Genomic DNA, 13,778 nt, shown 5'->3' on the forward strand with positions numbered 1-13,778 from the left:
TTCCCATTAATAAAATTGTAATTCTCTTAAGAATTAGTAGTTTTACTTAATTTTAACATATCCTTTTTAGATTTAAAAAAAATTGGTTGTTTTTGTATCACTATAACCTTTCAACATATCCTTCCCCCTTAATACCCAGTGAAATAGCTCCTTTTAAGAAAGAACGTGAAGGAGGGAATGGGAAACAGTTCAGCAAAACTTACCAGTTAGCCTAATTTGTGGATGCAATGTTCTGCTCCCTGAACCCATAGTTTCTCGTGTCTTTAAGAGAGGGAGCTGCATTTTCTTAGCTATTTTCTGGGGCCGTGTGGTCATTTGTTGATGATTTAAACTAAGATTTTCTCCTTTTTACTTTTTCATTAAATCCTCATTTAAACCAAGAAGATATAATTTTAAAAATCACTAACTTAGATGTTTTTTCTATTTTTAATCATGCATATATGCCGAGTTCACACTCTGGAGATTCTGATGAATTTATACAGGGAGGGGACAGGAGGCCTAAAAGAATGGTATTAGAACAATATTCATGAAGAAATATACTTAATATTACTGTAAAACTGGGTATTTCAAGGCTAATTTTTCTAGAGAAAGTTCTTAAGACATAATTGATTTTAATAGTTTTTCAGAGGGTTGTTTAAAATTTAATGGAGAAAAATCTTTATTTTCTTTCCCTAATTTTAAAGAAATTTTTTTCTAACATAGAAAAAAATGTGTTTACTGCTTTCAGTCGCCCTGATAAAAAGCATCGTATGGTTAATATTGAAAACTCCAGGCATCGAAAACAAGAGCAGAAGTACCCTCAGCCACAGCATTATAAGAGGGAAGGTAAATGGCATAAACATGGTCGAAGTAATGGAAGACACACGGCAAACCTTGAAATAGAATTGGGGCAGTTACCTTTTGACCCAAAATATTGAACATGATTAAGTAAATTAGATAACTTTAAGAGAATTGTGGATGTTCTCTACTCTGTTCAGTATTGAAAACTAAAACTGAAGTTACCAAGAAGTCAATGTCTTTCATCTCTAATTATCAGTTTGGTGAATTTTACACTGTTAACTCAAAAGCATCCGTCAAAGCTTACTAACTTGCATTTTCTTTGTAGTTTAGCTCTGCTGAATACTTTTTGGCAATGGAAATAAGTTTGGTTGTAGTTTTACCATTAGGGAAGCCAGGCATGCAATAGGTTTTGTGCATGAAATGAAGTTTCCTTTCGTTTTAAGGTAAGACAAGCTCAAGTTATATATGACAAAGTATAATTAACACTGATATTTGTTAACTTTGGTGTTGAGCTGCCTTGGAAAAATACATTGTGATGGAATTTCATCTCTGTTAATGTTTTATAAACTTGCTTCTTGTTTTTTCTTTGGGTTCAAGAGCCCACTGACTTGTGAAGAATTTGCTGCCTTCTTAATGAGCTTGCTGACTTGTTCATTTTTGAAATTTCTTACACATCTGAATGTTGTAGAAGGAAAAATAAAACTACACCATGGGGAAAAAGGTCTTTATTGACAATGTAGCAATGTTAAGTATGTGATTTTACTGTTGCTCTAAGAAAATTTCTTTGATTATTCCCTCATCTAAAGGGGATCATATAGTGTCACTTGGTAAGAGTGGCTCATAGTTGTTGTTTACTTTTTCCATAAAATGTCCCAATTTTTAAAAAAATCCAAAAGGTTTCATATTTTTACAAGTAAATATAATTTCTCCAAGAAATAGTACATTTTGAAATTTCATCTTCTGCTGACTTAATTTTTATTTCCTTTCATAAATATATATATGGCTTCCAGTTCGGCCTTCAGGCAAATGAGTGTGGAAGATAACAGCAGTTCTTTTGTAGCCATTTGTAATTAGAAAGGTCTTTATTTCCTATAAATGTAAAATATATAAAAGAGTTACTTTAAGTATGGGATCACATTTGAATTGAAGATTTTTAAAGAAACTTATTTTAGTTGCTTAAGTACATTAATCTGTCTTTTTCAACAACTTCTAAATTACAATAACAAATTTAGCAAATCAGTTTATTTGATAAAAACAATGAACTTCAAAGGATTTGGATTGATTTTTGTTAGGAGGAAAAAAAAAGCCAGGTTAAAGTGATTTGGTTGAAGTATGACAGTGCCTTTAAATACCACCTGCATGAGTGGGAGTTTGAGATTAACATCCTTTGGCAGTTTCCCAAAGTTCTTTCATCTTTACTCACCTCTTCTAAAACGCTGAAGATGATTAAGTGAGTTGGCAATAATATATCACTGGAAAACTCTTTATTTAGCCAGCTTAATGGATTTAAGTAAAATTTATCTGCTTCATCAAGATAATTTTCCTTTCCAATCAAGTCTGGGGGACACTGAAGAAATCTCATTGGAAGTGGACAGTGTACATGGCTAAAGAAAAAAAAATCAAAAGGATAAAAAATGTGGAGAATATTGAAACTGCCCTAAAGTTAAGCTTTATTTTATAAGCTATATGGCCTAATCAAACTGGGGCTTTGTTTAAGCTTGGGAGAGCCCAGAATAAGTCTTATGTTGTTTTATTTATTTAAAAAAAAACAATAGAAACCTAAATTAATAGTTATAAATGATAAGCCTCCCCACCTCATTCTCCCCTTAGTTTCATTTCAAGCAAACATTAGGTTTAATTTAATGCAAATTGAAATCGATGAGCAATTTAACAACAAAAAATCCTTTAACATATAAAAATTATCTGTCATGCAATCTAAGGTGGATTTAACCAATCTTCATTTCTTAAATTGTGAAAGTAAAAATTAAACCTCAATTCCTCAGTGAATTAAGAAGCCCTAGTGATATTATAATGCAGAAATAATTTCATACCACAGGTGTACTTTGTTATATAAGCCATGTTTTTTTAATTGCTTGTAAATTTTTATAATACTAAATCACTATTCCTATTGACTTTTATAATTTGAGAAATCTCCTATAATTCCTGCCTCATGGGAGAAAGGGGAAACAATTCAAACATTTGCAAAGCAATGTGAGGAAATGGGAATAAAGTAATTTTAACATAGATTATACTTGAAGCTGTGGGAGTGAATCAGATTGCTAAGGGATGCTAAATAGGAGAGGGTGAAGGACAAAGCCTTGAAGGATACCCATATCTAGAGGGAGGAAGAGACTGAACCAGAGAAGAAAATGGAAAGATTAAGAAAGGACAAAAGCAGGTTAAGAAGGATGAAGACTGGATAAAGGACAGTTAGCAATTAAAGTCATCAACAGAGCTATAGTAAAGCAAACAGTTTATATAGTGTGGTGGGGACATAAATAGAGACAATATTCTTTAAACTTGAGAATGAGAGAGAACGGTAGGTTAATAGTAGATGGAAAAGTCAAGGAGAAATTTTTTTAAGTTAGAAGGAAACCTAAGCAAGTGTGTTGAGGGAAGGACCCTGTAGAGGGAGAGATTTAAGATGAAAGAGGGGAAGGGATGAGATCAAGGGAACCAGTGGAGAAGTCTTGGCAAAAAGAAGTCACTTCATTTTCAACCTAAGGGAAGAAGAGAGTGAAATTAGAAATTTTGAGGTGTTGTGGGGAGGACTTACCATGCATGGTCTTGTTTGTTGAGAACTGGGGACTGGAGGTAGAGGAAGTAGTTTGGAATTACTATTGTGAAGAGTGTAGTATGGACTCATTAAAAGATGATTGGATTCCTATCTAGTTGTAGCGGCCTAGGTGAACTTAAGACTGCATTAATTTTAGTGGAGCAAGTCACCAAATCATTTAGCCTTTGGGGATAATAATAGCACTCACTTCACAAGGTTATTGTGAGGAGCAAATGAGATAATATATGTAAAGTACTTTGAAAACCTTAAATATGTAAATCTTAGCTATTCTTCATAATTATTATTATTTGTGCTTAATATTGGCCTAAGGTTAGGGATTAATATGGTAGGAAAGTGGAAAGACAAGGGGGCAAATGTTTTGAACATGAAAAAACACTGCCATATTGAAATGGCTGAATTATGATTAACAATATGAAGAGAAAGAAGTAAAGCCAGAATAGGGCTGATGGATGAGGAGAAGAGGGAGGGACCAAAGAAATGAAGTCACTATGAAGACAAAGGTCAGGGTCTAGATGCAAGGTAGCTGGAGAGATGGAAGGAACAAAAGAGATTGTAAACTGAGGGGATAATTTCAGAATTCTAATCTTTAAAGGGGGATTTTTAAAAAGATGATAAGGTCTAAGGTATACTCCAAAGGGTCTCTAAGATAGCAAGGCATGGGAGTTATTAACCAGTTCTTTGCCTTGAATTTCAGGGAAGCCATATCTCTCACTTTCTGTGGAAACCAAGACACCAAAAGCAGCACAGACATAGACATATATGCTTCACCAAAATTGGGGTTATTGAAGGATGGTTTCTTTTAAGTCAGGTGGAGTGCATCATTGTATCCTAGGTGGTTAAATTTTCACACTAAAAAAAATTCAGACTCCAACACTGGTGACCTCTTGCCAGTAACTTATGGTTGTCTTGACCTCTTGGGGACATAGGTACAGAGTTATGTGGATCTATTTTAAAACTTGAATGGATGGGCTACTTTATTTTGGTATTTCACATCACATTCTAGAGTTGTTTATTATTCTTTGCTTAAATTATATTGAATTTTAAGAAAAGTTATTTGAAAATAAGTTTAAAAATACAAGATCTTAAATGCTATTAAACTTCATTAGGAATGCCTTATTCTTTGACAGAGTTTGACTTATTTTTTTATGTTAAGGATCAATACTAATATATCTGAATAAATGTTTTAAATAGATTTAAAAAATCATTTGGTCATCAGTAAATTTATATCCAGGGACTTTAAAAAACCACACTTTAAAGTAGTGCCATTATTGAACTAATTTAGTTACCTGTAATAAGGAATAGAGTGGCAAGGCATCATTACAAAGACGGAGGCTGAAGACTGATTAAGGGAATTGTTGTCACAGAGTTCTTGAATATGAGTCATGACATCAAGAGAACCACGTTGATGAATCAAACCAGTATAGAGGGCTAGGACCACATTTGATAAAAACAGAAAACTTAGTGCTGGTTTCTTCCAGGTTTTCAAGTGATTTAAAGAATGTCCTAGAAGGATATACAAAATGAGCCCAAATTATTGACAATATTTAAGGGGGGGGGGTTGTGTATGTTGTGATGGTAACTAATAACGTTAATTTACTGAGAATTTAATGGTTTGTTTTCTAAAGATTTGCTAGGATGCCCTGATCATGTCTTTTATCATTTCCTAATGCTCTACCTATTATCATTTAGTTCAAGCCTACCTCTTCATTTATTCATTTTATCATCTTTGCATCAAGCTGTGCAGTTGCTTACCTATCTTTGTGTATATTTGTGTGTGAAACCCATTGTATCCCATAGGCTCAGAAGAAGTGGAAAAGGGGTTTTAGAAATACTAGTCCAGTCTCCTGTGAGTATTGTAACTACTGAATGTCCCTTGTGGGCACTGAAAATTTTATCAATGTTCAATAAAGATCAATGATCTCTATGATTTGTGTTTGGGATGCATCCTATATCCAAATTGTCTACTTAATAGATAAAGAAGGTCCACTACACAGTCTGGCATGAAGTCCCAAATGCTATCCTAGGCAGAACACTCTGTAAAGTAGCCATTTGTCCAAACTGAAAATACAGATTCTCACATGGCCGTCCAGCTTTCAGTAATGGATATCCAAGGCCTCACAAAGCAGTCCTTTTCAATTCTGATAGTTTGAATTGCTAGGAATCTCTTCCTTATATTGAATCAAACTATTTCTCAGTGCTTATCTTATAAGGCTCCTCTCAAAGGAAAAGGAAAGGCTTTACTGACTAGGAGTGGCAACCATTCACTTTAATTCTTTCAGAGGAAATACAATCCAAGTTTTTAGATGCCTAGGTAAAGATCTCTAAATGGTACATGATGGTACTTCTAAAGCCTAGCTTCTTAAACTGTGGGTAGTGTAACTGCATGTGGGGGTTGTGAAAAGTCTGGCAACAGTAAAAGGTTATGTATACCTATTTTATATATAGATATAGATATATAGATACCCAGGGTTGTATAAAAATTTCTCTGGCAAAAAGAGGTTGCAAGTGGGAAAAGTTTAAGAAGTCCTGTTCTAGGCTGTAATACACCATGAGCAAGCTATCTTCAGAAGTGGAAAAATCAACAACTGGATAGCTGCATAACATTATTATCTAGTCCAGCGAGGTATAAGAGAACTTCCTTAATCTGGATGACTTTGTAGAAACATTTGCAAAGGAAGAAGGAGGAAAGGGGAGGGGGGGAAGGGAGGTTCAGTTAGATGCATCTTAACAATTCTGGCTTCATGCATTTTACTCCTTGGCTGATCTATTAGGGAAAATACAAACGGCTAGGAAGGCAGGTCTGCCTGTCTTGACCAAAGGCATTATGAGATACTCTGCTTCTACTCTTATGCAAAAATATTTATACAATGACAGATGCATTTGGGATGCAAATATATAAGTTAAACCTATAGGTCACACAATGCTTAGCATCATGCCAGGCATGGAGTAGGCACTTAATTAATGCTCACTGACATGCTTTTAGTCCACAGATTATTAACCTTTTTTGTGTCATGGACTCCTTTGGCAGTCTGGTGGAGTTTATGAATCCTTTCTCAGAACAGCATTTTTAATTTCATAAAATACAGAATTAAAAAGAAAATTATATTGAAATTAAAATGTATTTTTTTTTACCATCCATTTTCACAGCCTCATTTTCCCCTGTCCCAGTTAAGAACTTCTACTCAGATTCACTTTCATGAGAGAGGCATAGGCTAGAGGGTAGTTGAGATGTAGAAATTTAGATGGGTTGACAGCATGAAGGTTCTGGACACTTAGGCTGTTAAGGAGACAAGGAATGAAAGCTGGGGAAGAACTCTGCCAAACTTTGCCATTCTGCTCTGGTAGCAACTGATATACCACTGAAAAATCACTTATGCTTTTGGCAGAGTTGAGATGTAGGGGCCCATTTAGTATGCAGAAAACCTCAGCCAAACTTCATTTCAGCTTAATCATTTTGGCAAGCAAGTCTTTCTAGTCTCCAGTTGCTTCATTTAAACAATTAAGTGCCAACTTTTTGCAAGGTAAAACTAGTCCTACCACCACTTCTGAAAGCAAAAATGGTATATACACCAATTGCTAACTTTTGAATGTAATAGAAATAACATGGTCCTTCATACCTTAGATTCCCCTCTACCTCTTCCCTTGATTCTAGATAGCTCAGGCTTCCTTTATTTGAGAAGACACATCTGTAATACCAAGGATTTCCTATATTTATACATGTATATTTGGCCTGAACATGAGATTTCATTGGCATAGGGAATTCCCTGATATAAATTTAATCAAGGCAGATCAGCAACTCCTCTTGTCACTTAAATCACTTAAATTGTCTGTGAGGCTAAAGTGACTTGCCCATGGTCATATTGCTAGTGTGTGCCTGTGTAAGAGGGAGGACTTGAAGCCAGATATTTTAGGCCCCCAGGCTGGTCCTTGATTCACTACATGAAACTGTTCGATTCCTTGTGCATGTCTAATTCTAACTAATATCCCTACAATGGTTTTGTAGGATCAGCAGTGGTTCAAACTTAGTGGCACTAACATTTATTTGTGACTCATTTCTGCTCTGGAGTTTTCAAATTTAAAAGAGTATATGGCCCAGAATCTTTTTTCTTCTCTAATTAGCCATTACAAAATGTTTCTCTCTCTCTCTCTCTCTCTCTCTCTCTCTCTCTCTTTCTCTCTCACTCACACACACACACACACACACACACACACACACACACACACACACACACACACACACACACACACACACACACTTTATGGTCTTATTTTAACGTGTGTAAGTCTTAAAAGCTCCTATCCAAATTTAAAGGGAAATTTAAGAGAGACTTCATGGGAAGAAAACTGGTAAAATTCAAACAAGCAACCAATACCAGAAATGCAAATATGTAGAGATTATACAAAATCCACAGGCACAACCCTCTGTTTAAATGTTATCACCAAAGGGTGGCATCTCAGTTCTAGATGGATTATGTCTTACTAGGAGCAGGGTGAGCTTAGTTACAGTAACATAGGTAGAGGTGAACAGTCATAGCTTGAAACGGCAGAATACAGATTCAGCCATGAGATAAAGAATTTGAGGACTGGAAGAATCTAGTCTAACTCATTTAACATGAAAAACTGACTCAGAGGTTAAGTTACTTGTCCAAGGTTATAAGGCTATTGTCAACTCAGTAAAAGATGCAATGGAAAGGAGAAGCAGATCATCAGGAGGCTATTAGAGTAGTCTAGATAAAAAGGAGAGGATGATAAAATAAATACAGAGGGAAAAGGGGAGATGACGAGATACTGCAGAAGTAAAATGGCAGATCTTTAACAACTACCAAATGGGTGGGGGGGAAATGGGGAGTCTCAGGAAAGAATAAAGGAAGACTCCCAAGTTTTGAACCCAGATGACTGAAAGGAAAGTAGTATCAGAAGCAGGAAAACTGGAGTAGGAGATAGTTTGGGAAGAAATAATGATCCAGTTTTGAACACGATGAATTTGAGATGTCAGCAGTATATTCCAGGTAGAGATGTCCATCAAGAAATTGGAAATTTGGAATGTGCTCTGAAGAGGAACAGGAGCTAGATTTGGGAGTCATCTGCATATGGGGGATTACAAACTGGAAATAGGTGTGACTGCCAAGGAAGAGTGTATAATAAAGTGGATTTGACAGTACTTTGGAGAACCCACATTTAGTGAAGTTGGAGGATGGTGAATTAGTAAAGGAGCCTGAGAAGATCATGGAAGCCAAGGAAATTTGATACCATAAAAAAGGAGGGGAAGAACATCAAATTCAACAGACCATAGGAATGCAACAATGCAAGGGCAGTAGTTATTTAGAAGGGGAAAACAGAAGAAACAATTCAATCTAAAGGATCTGGGAGCTAAATGGATTTGTGGGGCAAAGGAAAAGGGGACAGATGACACAAAGATTTCAAGACTAAGTGATGAAGATAGGATGGTGATGCCATTCCAAAAAATATGAAAATCGGGAGGAGAAACAGGTCTTGGAGCTAATATTTCAGATTTATACAGATGAAGGAATTTAGAAGTCATTAAGAAATGTGCTTCTGGATTCAGGAAGAAAGAGATGGAGATAACTGATGTGGGAGACACCTGCATAGAAAAGTAGTTAAATCCTTAGGGGTGAGTGAGATTATAAAAGAATGGGCTCACAGAAAACAGCTAAAGAAAAAAATAGAGAATCTCAGAATTGGAAAGAACCTCAAGAATGCCCATCTATTTGGTGCAGGAGGCAAAAAGAATGAAGAGCTGGGAGACAGAAGGAATGGCCAGAGAGATAGGAGAACCAGGAGGGTGTAATGTTACGAATAACAGGGTGGCAGAATTTCTAGAAATGGAGGAAGGGGAAATCCCCCATCTCAAGTGCTGCTGGGAGGTACAGAAAGTTCTAAGGATTTTGTAATTGAGTCAATGGTGCCCTCTGAGAAGTTTTAATACTATGGTTTGGGCAGGGACCACACTGCAAGGTACTTAAAAGCATGAATGGCTGTTGAGGTGGAAGTGGCAAGTGTAAACCACTTTCAAGAAGTTTGGGCAATGGAAAGTTGGGGCGAAAGTTGTGAGACAAAAGAGACTAGGAAAGATTTTTGCTTCTTTGGAGAGGAGAGATAAGCCTATTTGTTTTTGTTGGAGGGGGGAGCAGGACAGGGGCAAAGATGGGTGATGCAGGACATGAATGATGATTCATGAAGTAAAATCCTGAGGAGGTGCAAGGTGACATGATTATGGGAATTCATGCATGGGCTAGCTTTCATAAGGAGGAAACATACTTCCTTTGACTAGAGAAAAAAGGATGAATGAAAAAACTCTGAAAGTCTAATAGCTCACCTTTACATAATGCTTTATACTATACAGAGTGCTTTGCTCCCAACTGCTCTGTTAGGTAAACAGTACACAATTATCCCTGTTTTACAGATGAGGAAACTGAGGCTCAGAAAGATTAAAGAAGTTGCTCATGTTCAGAATTGTGATTAAAATCTCTTTAAGTTCCAGGGGCAGCTAGGTGGTACAGTGGATACAGCACTGGCCCTGGAGTCAGGAGTACCTGAGTTCAAAGCCAGCCTCAGACACTTAACACTTACTAGCTGTGTGACCCTGGGCAAGTCACTTAACCCCAATTGCCTCACTAAAAAAAAAAATCTCTTTAAGTTCCTTTCCAGTTCTAAAAGTCTATTATTTTGATTCTCGAAAGCCTTAGGTATGAGCCATGTCCCCTGGAGAGATTCAACATCCTGTTACAGGAATGTATGTTTCACAGGAGCTCCTTTGGATTATTTGCTTAACAGGACTTGGATGGTGGTGAGGGTCCTGTCTCACAGGTACAAAGTTCCACCTCTTCATCATCAGTCTTCATCCCAAGTACCCTCACCATCTGGCAATAACAAAAATTATAGCAGTAGGATAGTGACAATTAATTAGCTGTTCAGTACTTACTGAAAATTCTAAAACAAAGGAGTATCCCACATTCTTTTGGGCACAGTGGAGTGAGCCTGGAACAACATACAGACTTTAAAAAAAGAAGAAACCTTAAAAAGTAGTTTTCATTTTAAAAAATATCCTTTTGCCTTTTATTTCTCTGTCCACTATGTTGTGGACAGATCTAACTCCACCAGTTAGATCCAATGTTCATGTAGTAATTCAATTCAATTCAAATTCAACAAATAGCTTATTAAGACTACTAAATGCAAGGCATTGGGATGTGGTGCAAGTTGTTGGTTATATAAAGACAGATTCAATGTAGTCCCTTCTCAAGTATAGTGGGGGCAAAGTTATGTGTTCACATAGCTATATGCAAAGGGAACCACAATGAGTGGAAAAACAGCTAGGCAAAGGGTTCTGAGAAATTAGAGGAAAGAGCAATCAAAAGATGTGCAGCTCGGGGCAGCTAGGTAGCACAGTGGATAGAGTACTGGCCCTGGAGTCAGGAGGACCAGGGTTCAAATCTGGCCTCAGACACTTGACACTTACTAGCTGTGTGACCCTGGGCAAGTCACTTAACCCCCACTGCCCCGCAAAAAAACCCCCAAACAAAACAAAACAAAAAGGAAAATAAAAAGAAATAAATAAGTGCTGGGTTTATATAGGTTTTATGCTGCTTCAACCATATCCCATTACTAAGGACCTGGAGGTCGTTTCAAAATCAGACACTTAGAACTAGATCTTTTAAAAGTATGCTCAGGGCAGCTAGGTAGTGCAGTGGATAGAGCACCAGCTCTGGATTCAGGAGGTCCTGAGTTCAAATCTGGCCTCAGACATTTGACACTTACTAGCTGTGTGACTCTAGGCAAGTCACTTAACCCCAACTGCCTCACACACACACACAAAGTATGCTCACTAGGCTGCCTATATTAGACACAAAGTTCTGTAGATGCTACTGGGTAATTAGAGCTTATTACAGATATTTTTAACTGAGCAATCTTAGTTTCTTAAGTTTAGGGAAGCCTTTAGCCATCTGTTTCCAGACCATGCCTACTGCTATTATCCAAAAGCAAGATATCACTGATATCCTCTAGCCCCACCCCCATATGTATTTTGTAAAGCTCCTGAAATGAAGGATCGTCTATATTATTTCTTATTCTTCCTTATATATTTAAACCAGAAGTTTCTTAGTAGTAACAAAAAATTAACAGTGGAAAAGGTAAGATACCTGTAACTTTCAGAAGCTCCCTTTTTGTCTTGGCTGCTTCAGAATTGAAGCTATTTTATGTAACAGGTAAATCAGCATGATGCTTTATTGGTCAAATGGTTCTCTTTATGAAATTACCTCTGAAATGTTATATATTTTCATGCTTAGAAACTTGTTCTAATGCTATAACTTATTCTGAAGATCATGCATGCTCTAAGTCTTAGAATGGATTTTGGCCAAAAACAATAAAATTCTCACTTGACATAGATGTACAGTGATGTGTCTCTGTGTGTTTATATTATATATCTATCTAAGCCCAAATAGCCCTGACCAAATTTGAAGAACCCAAGAAACTCAAGGATGAACACACTGTGTCTGAATTAGTTCTCACTTGAACTTTATTCTGCTTATCTCAGGTCTGAGCTGAGCTATATGATCTTAATGGTTTTAAATGATTCTATTCTGCAAATAAGCCACCTATCTCAAAAAAGGTACACTTCCATAGAAGGGCCTACCTAACACATGGGGATAAACCCTTTATGCCCAGCATCCAGGCCTCTTCCTATATGTACCCTTTTATAGTCTGAACAGACTATAATTTTTCTTGAGCAAAACAGGTGTGAGGGAATAAATGAACAGGTGCCTATGGGCATGGGTGACTTACGAGAGAATAGAAGCAAGGAGAAAGGATAAAAAGTACTCCTCTTAGAGAAGGGATGGGTCTGTCTTTCCATCTGTCTTCTAATTCCCGACTAGTCAAAGTTCACATTCTATGCAGGTGAGCTTTGCAGCTTGGGTAGGTTTCAACAAAAATCCTAATAGACCATCCAAACTCCACAAGTCAGTTTTAGTGTTAACCACATTTGGATAAGGTCAGTTTGACCCTTTGCAAATAGACCACCAAATCAGCAAATCTCTACATAGGTCCTAAGAAGATATACATCTGCTTACGGTAGGGGCTTCTGAGTGGTCACTCTATTTGTATGTGAAAAGTAACTAATAAGTTGGACTGATGATGACTTGTGGATTTAGTTCATGACTTGCAGTCACAATGTACATACAAACACTAACAGTTCTATATCTGTATAGGAGAATTTGTCAGACTTTGTCAGAATGAGTTCTGAAGACCTCTTAACTGAGCTGTTGCATAGATGAGGCAATTTAATTCTGGTCCAGGATTTTAAAAACAGTTTTGATCATAATAGCTGCCTAATCTGGTCTCCCCAACTCCTAATCCAAGTGCTTTTCTTCTTTCAAAAGATCAAAAGAGGACAAATAATTACTCTGAAGAAAACCTTGCATTAGGTTTTTTAAAAACCCATAAACCAGTTGGGAATTATTCCTAGTTTATAAAAATAATTTGTATAGGCTTCAATTAATAAAATCATTTAAAAACAGGAAACAAGTCACATGCAAAGCAAGTATTAAATCTCCAGTAGAAAACTGTAGTGAAAAGCAGTTTTATAGATAAATCCAAACAGTTCAGGTGCTTATTTAAATATGACCAAAGGAGCGAATCATTTTAAAAACTACAAATGTGCATTATATTTAATCTTGAGAGAATAAGTGTTTCTTTGTGTTGGAAAAGCATTTTAAGTAGGTTCCAACAACATTTAATATGAAGGGTTTTTTTTCCTTTATGAAAACAAATCTTGGCTTAAACTTGTTTTAAAAAACAAACTCAAGGGGCAGCTAGGTGGCGCGGTGGATAGAGCACCAGCCCTGGATTCAGGAGGACCCGAGTTCAAATCTGGCCTCAGACACTTAACACTTCCTAGCTGTGTGACCCTGGGCAAGTCACTTAACCCCAATTGCCTCACCAAAAAACCCCACAAAAAAACAAAACAAAACTCAATGTGTATATTTTTGTTCTTTCTTGGTGAGAACCTTATTTCATAAACTTTTATAAGTTGCATGTTAAGAGATACTAGCTAGTTTATGTATACTATGTGTGTGTAGATCCCTTGTTTGCTAAAAACAAGTTAATCTTTGAACACTGTTTCCTGTTACTTCATTATTATCAAATCAAAATAGTCTTTACAAGATGATAATACTTCATTAAAATG

The 13,778-nt window shown here is 36.5% G+C and overlaps 2 protein-coding genes across 7 annotated transcripts in view; one reads left to right on the forward strand and one right to left on the reverse strand.

Annotated features, from left to right (window-relative positions):
* CCPG1 (cell cycle progression 1) overlaps positions 1-5,504 on the forward strand; it is a 73,071-nt gene extending 67,567 nt beyond the window's left edge. For all 5 annotated transcript variants that reach the window (XM_043981936.1, XM_043981935.1, XM_043981937.1 and 2 more), the window contains one exon: positions 728-5,504. In XM_043981936.1, coding sequence (XP_043837871.1) covers positions 728-917 — 190 coding nt within the window. In that variant the 3' untranslated portion in view covers positions 918-5,504. The remainder of the gene's footprint in view (positions 1-727) is intronic.
* The window catches only part of PIGB (phosphatidylinositol glycan anchor biosynthesis class B), a 28,864-nt gene continuing 16,576 nt past the window's right edge, over positions 1,491-13,778 (reverse strand). For both annotated transcript variants that reach the window (XM_043981941.1, XM_043981940.1), the window contains exons 10-12: positions 4,864-5,080; positions 2,204-2,384; positions 1,491-1,869 (exon numbers count right to left, since the gene is read on the reverse strand). In XM_043981941.1, coding sequence (XP_043837876.1) covers positions 1,756-1,869; positions 2,204-2,384; positions 4,864-5,080 — 512 coding nt within the window. In that variant the 3' untranslated portion in view covers positions 1,491-1,755. The remainder of the gene's footprint in view (positions 1,870-2,203; positions 2,385-4,863; positions 5,081-13,778) is intronic.

This window comes from Dromiciops gliroides, chromosome 2, assembly GCF_019393635.1.
Source record: "Dromiciops gliroides isolate mDroGli1 chromosome 2, mDroGli1.pri, whole genome shotgun sequence".
Classification (NCBI taxonomy): Eukaryota; Metazoa; Chordata; class Mammalia; order Microbiotheria; family Microbiotheriidae; genus Dromiciops; species Dromiciops gliroides.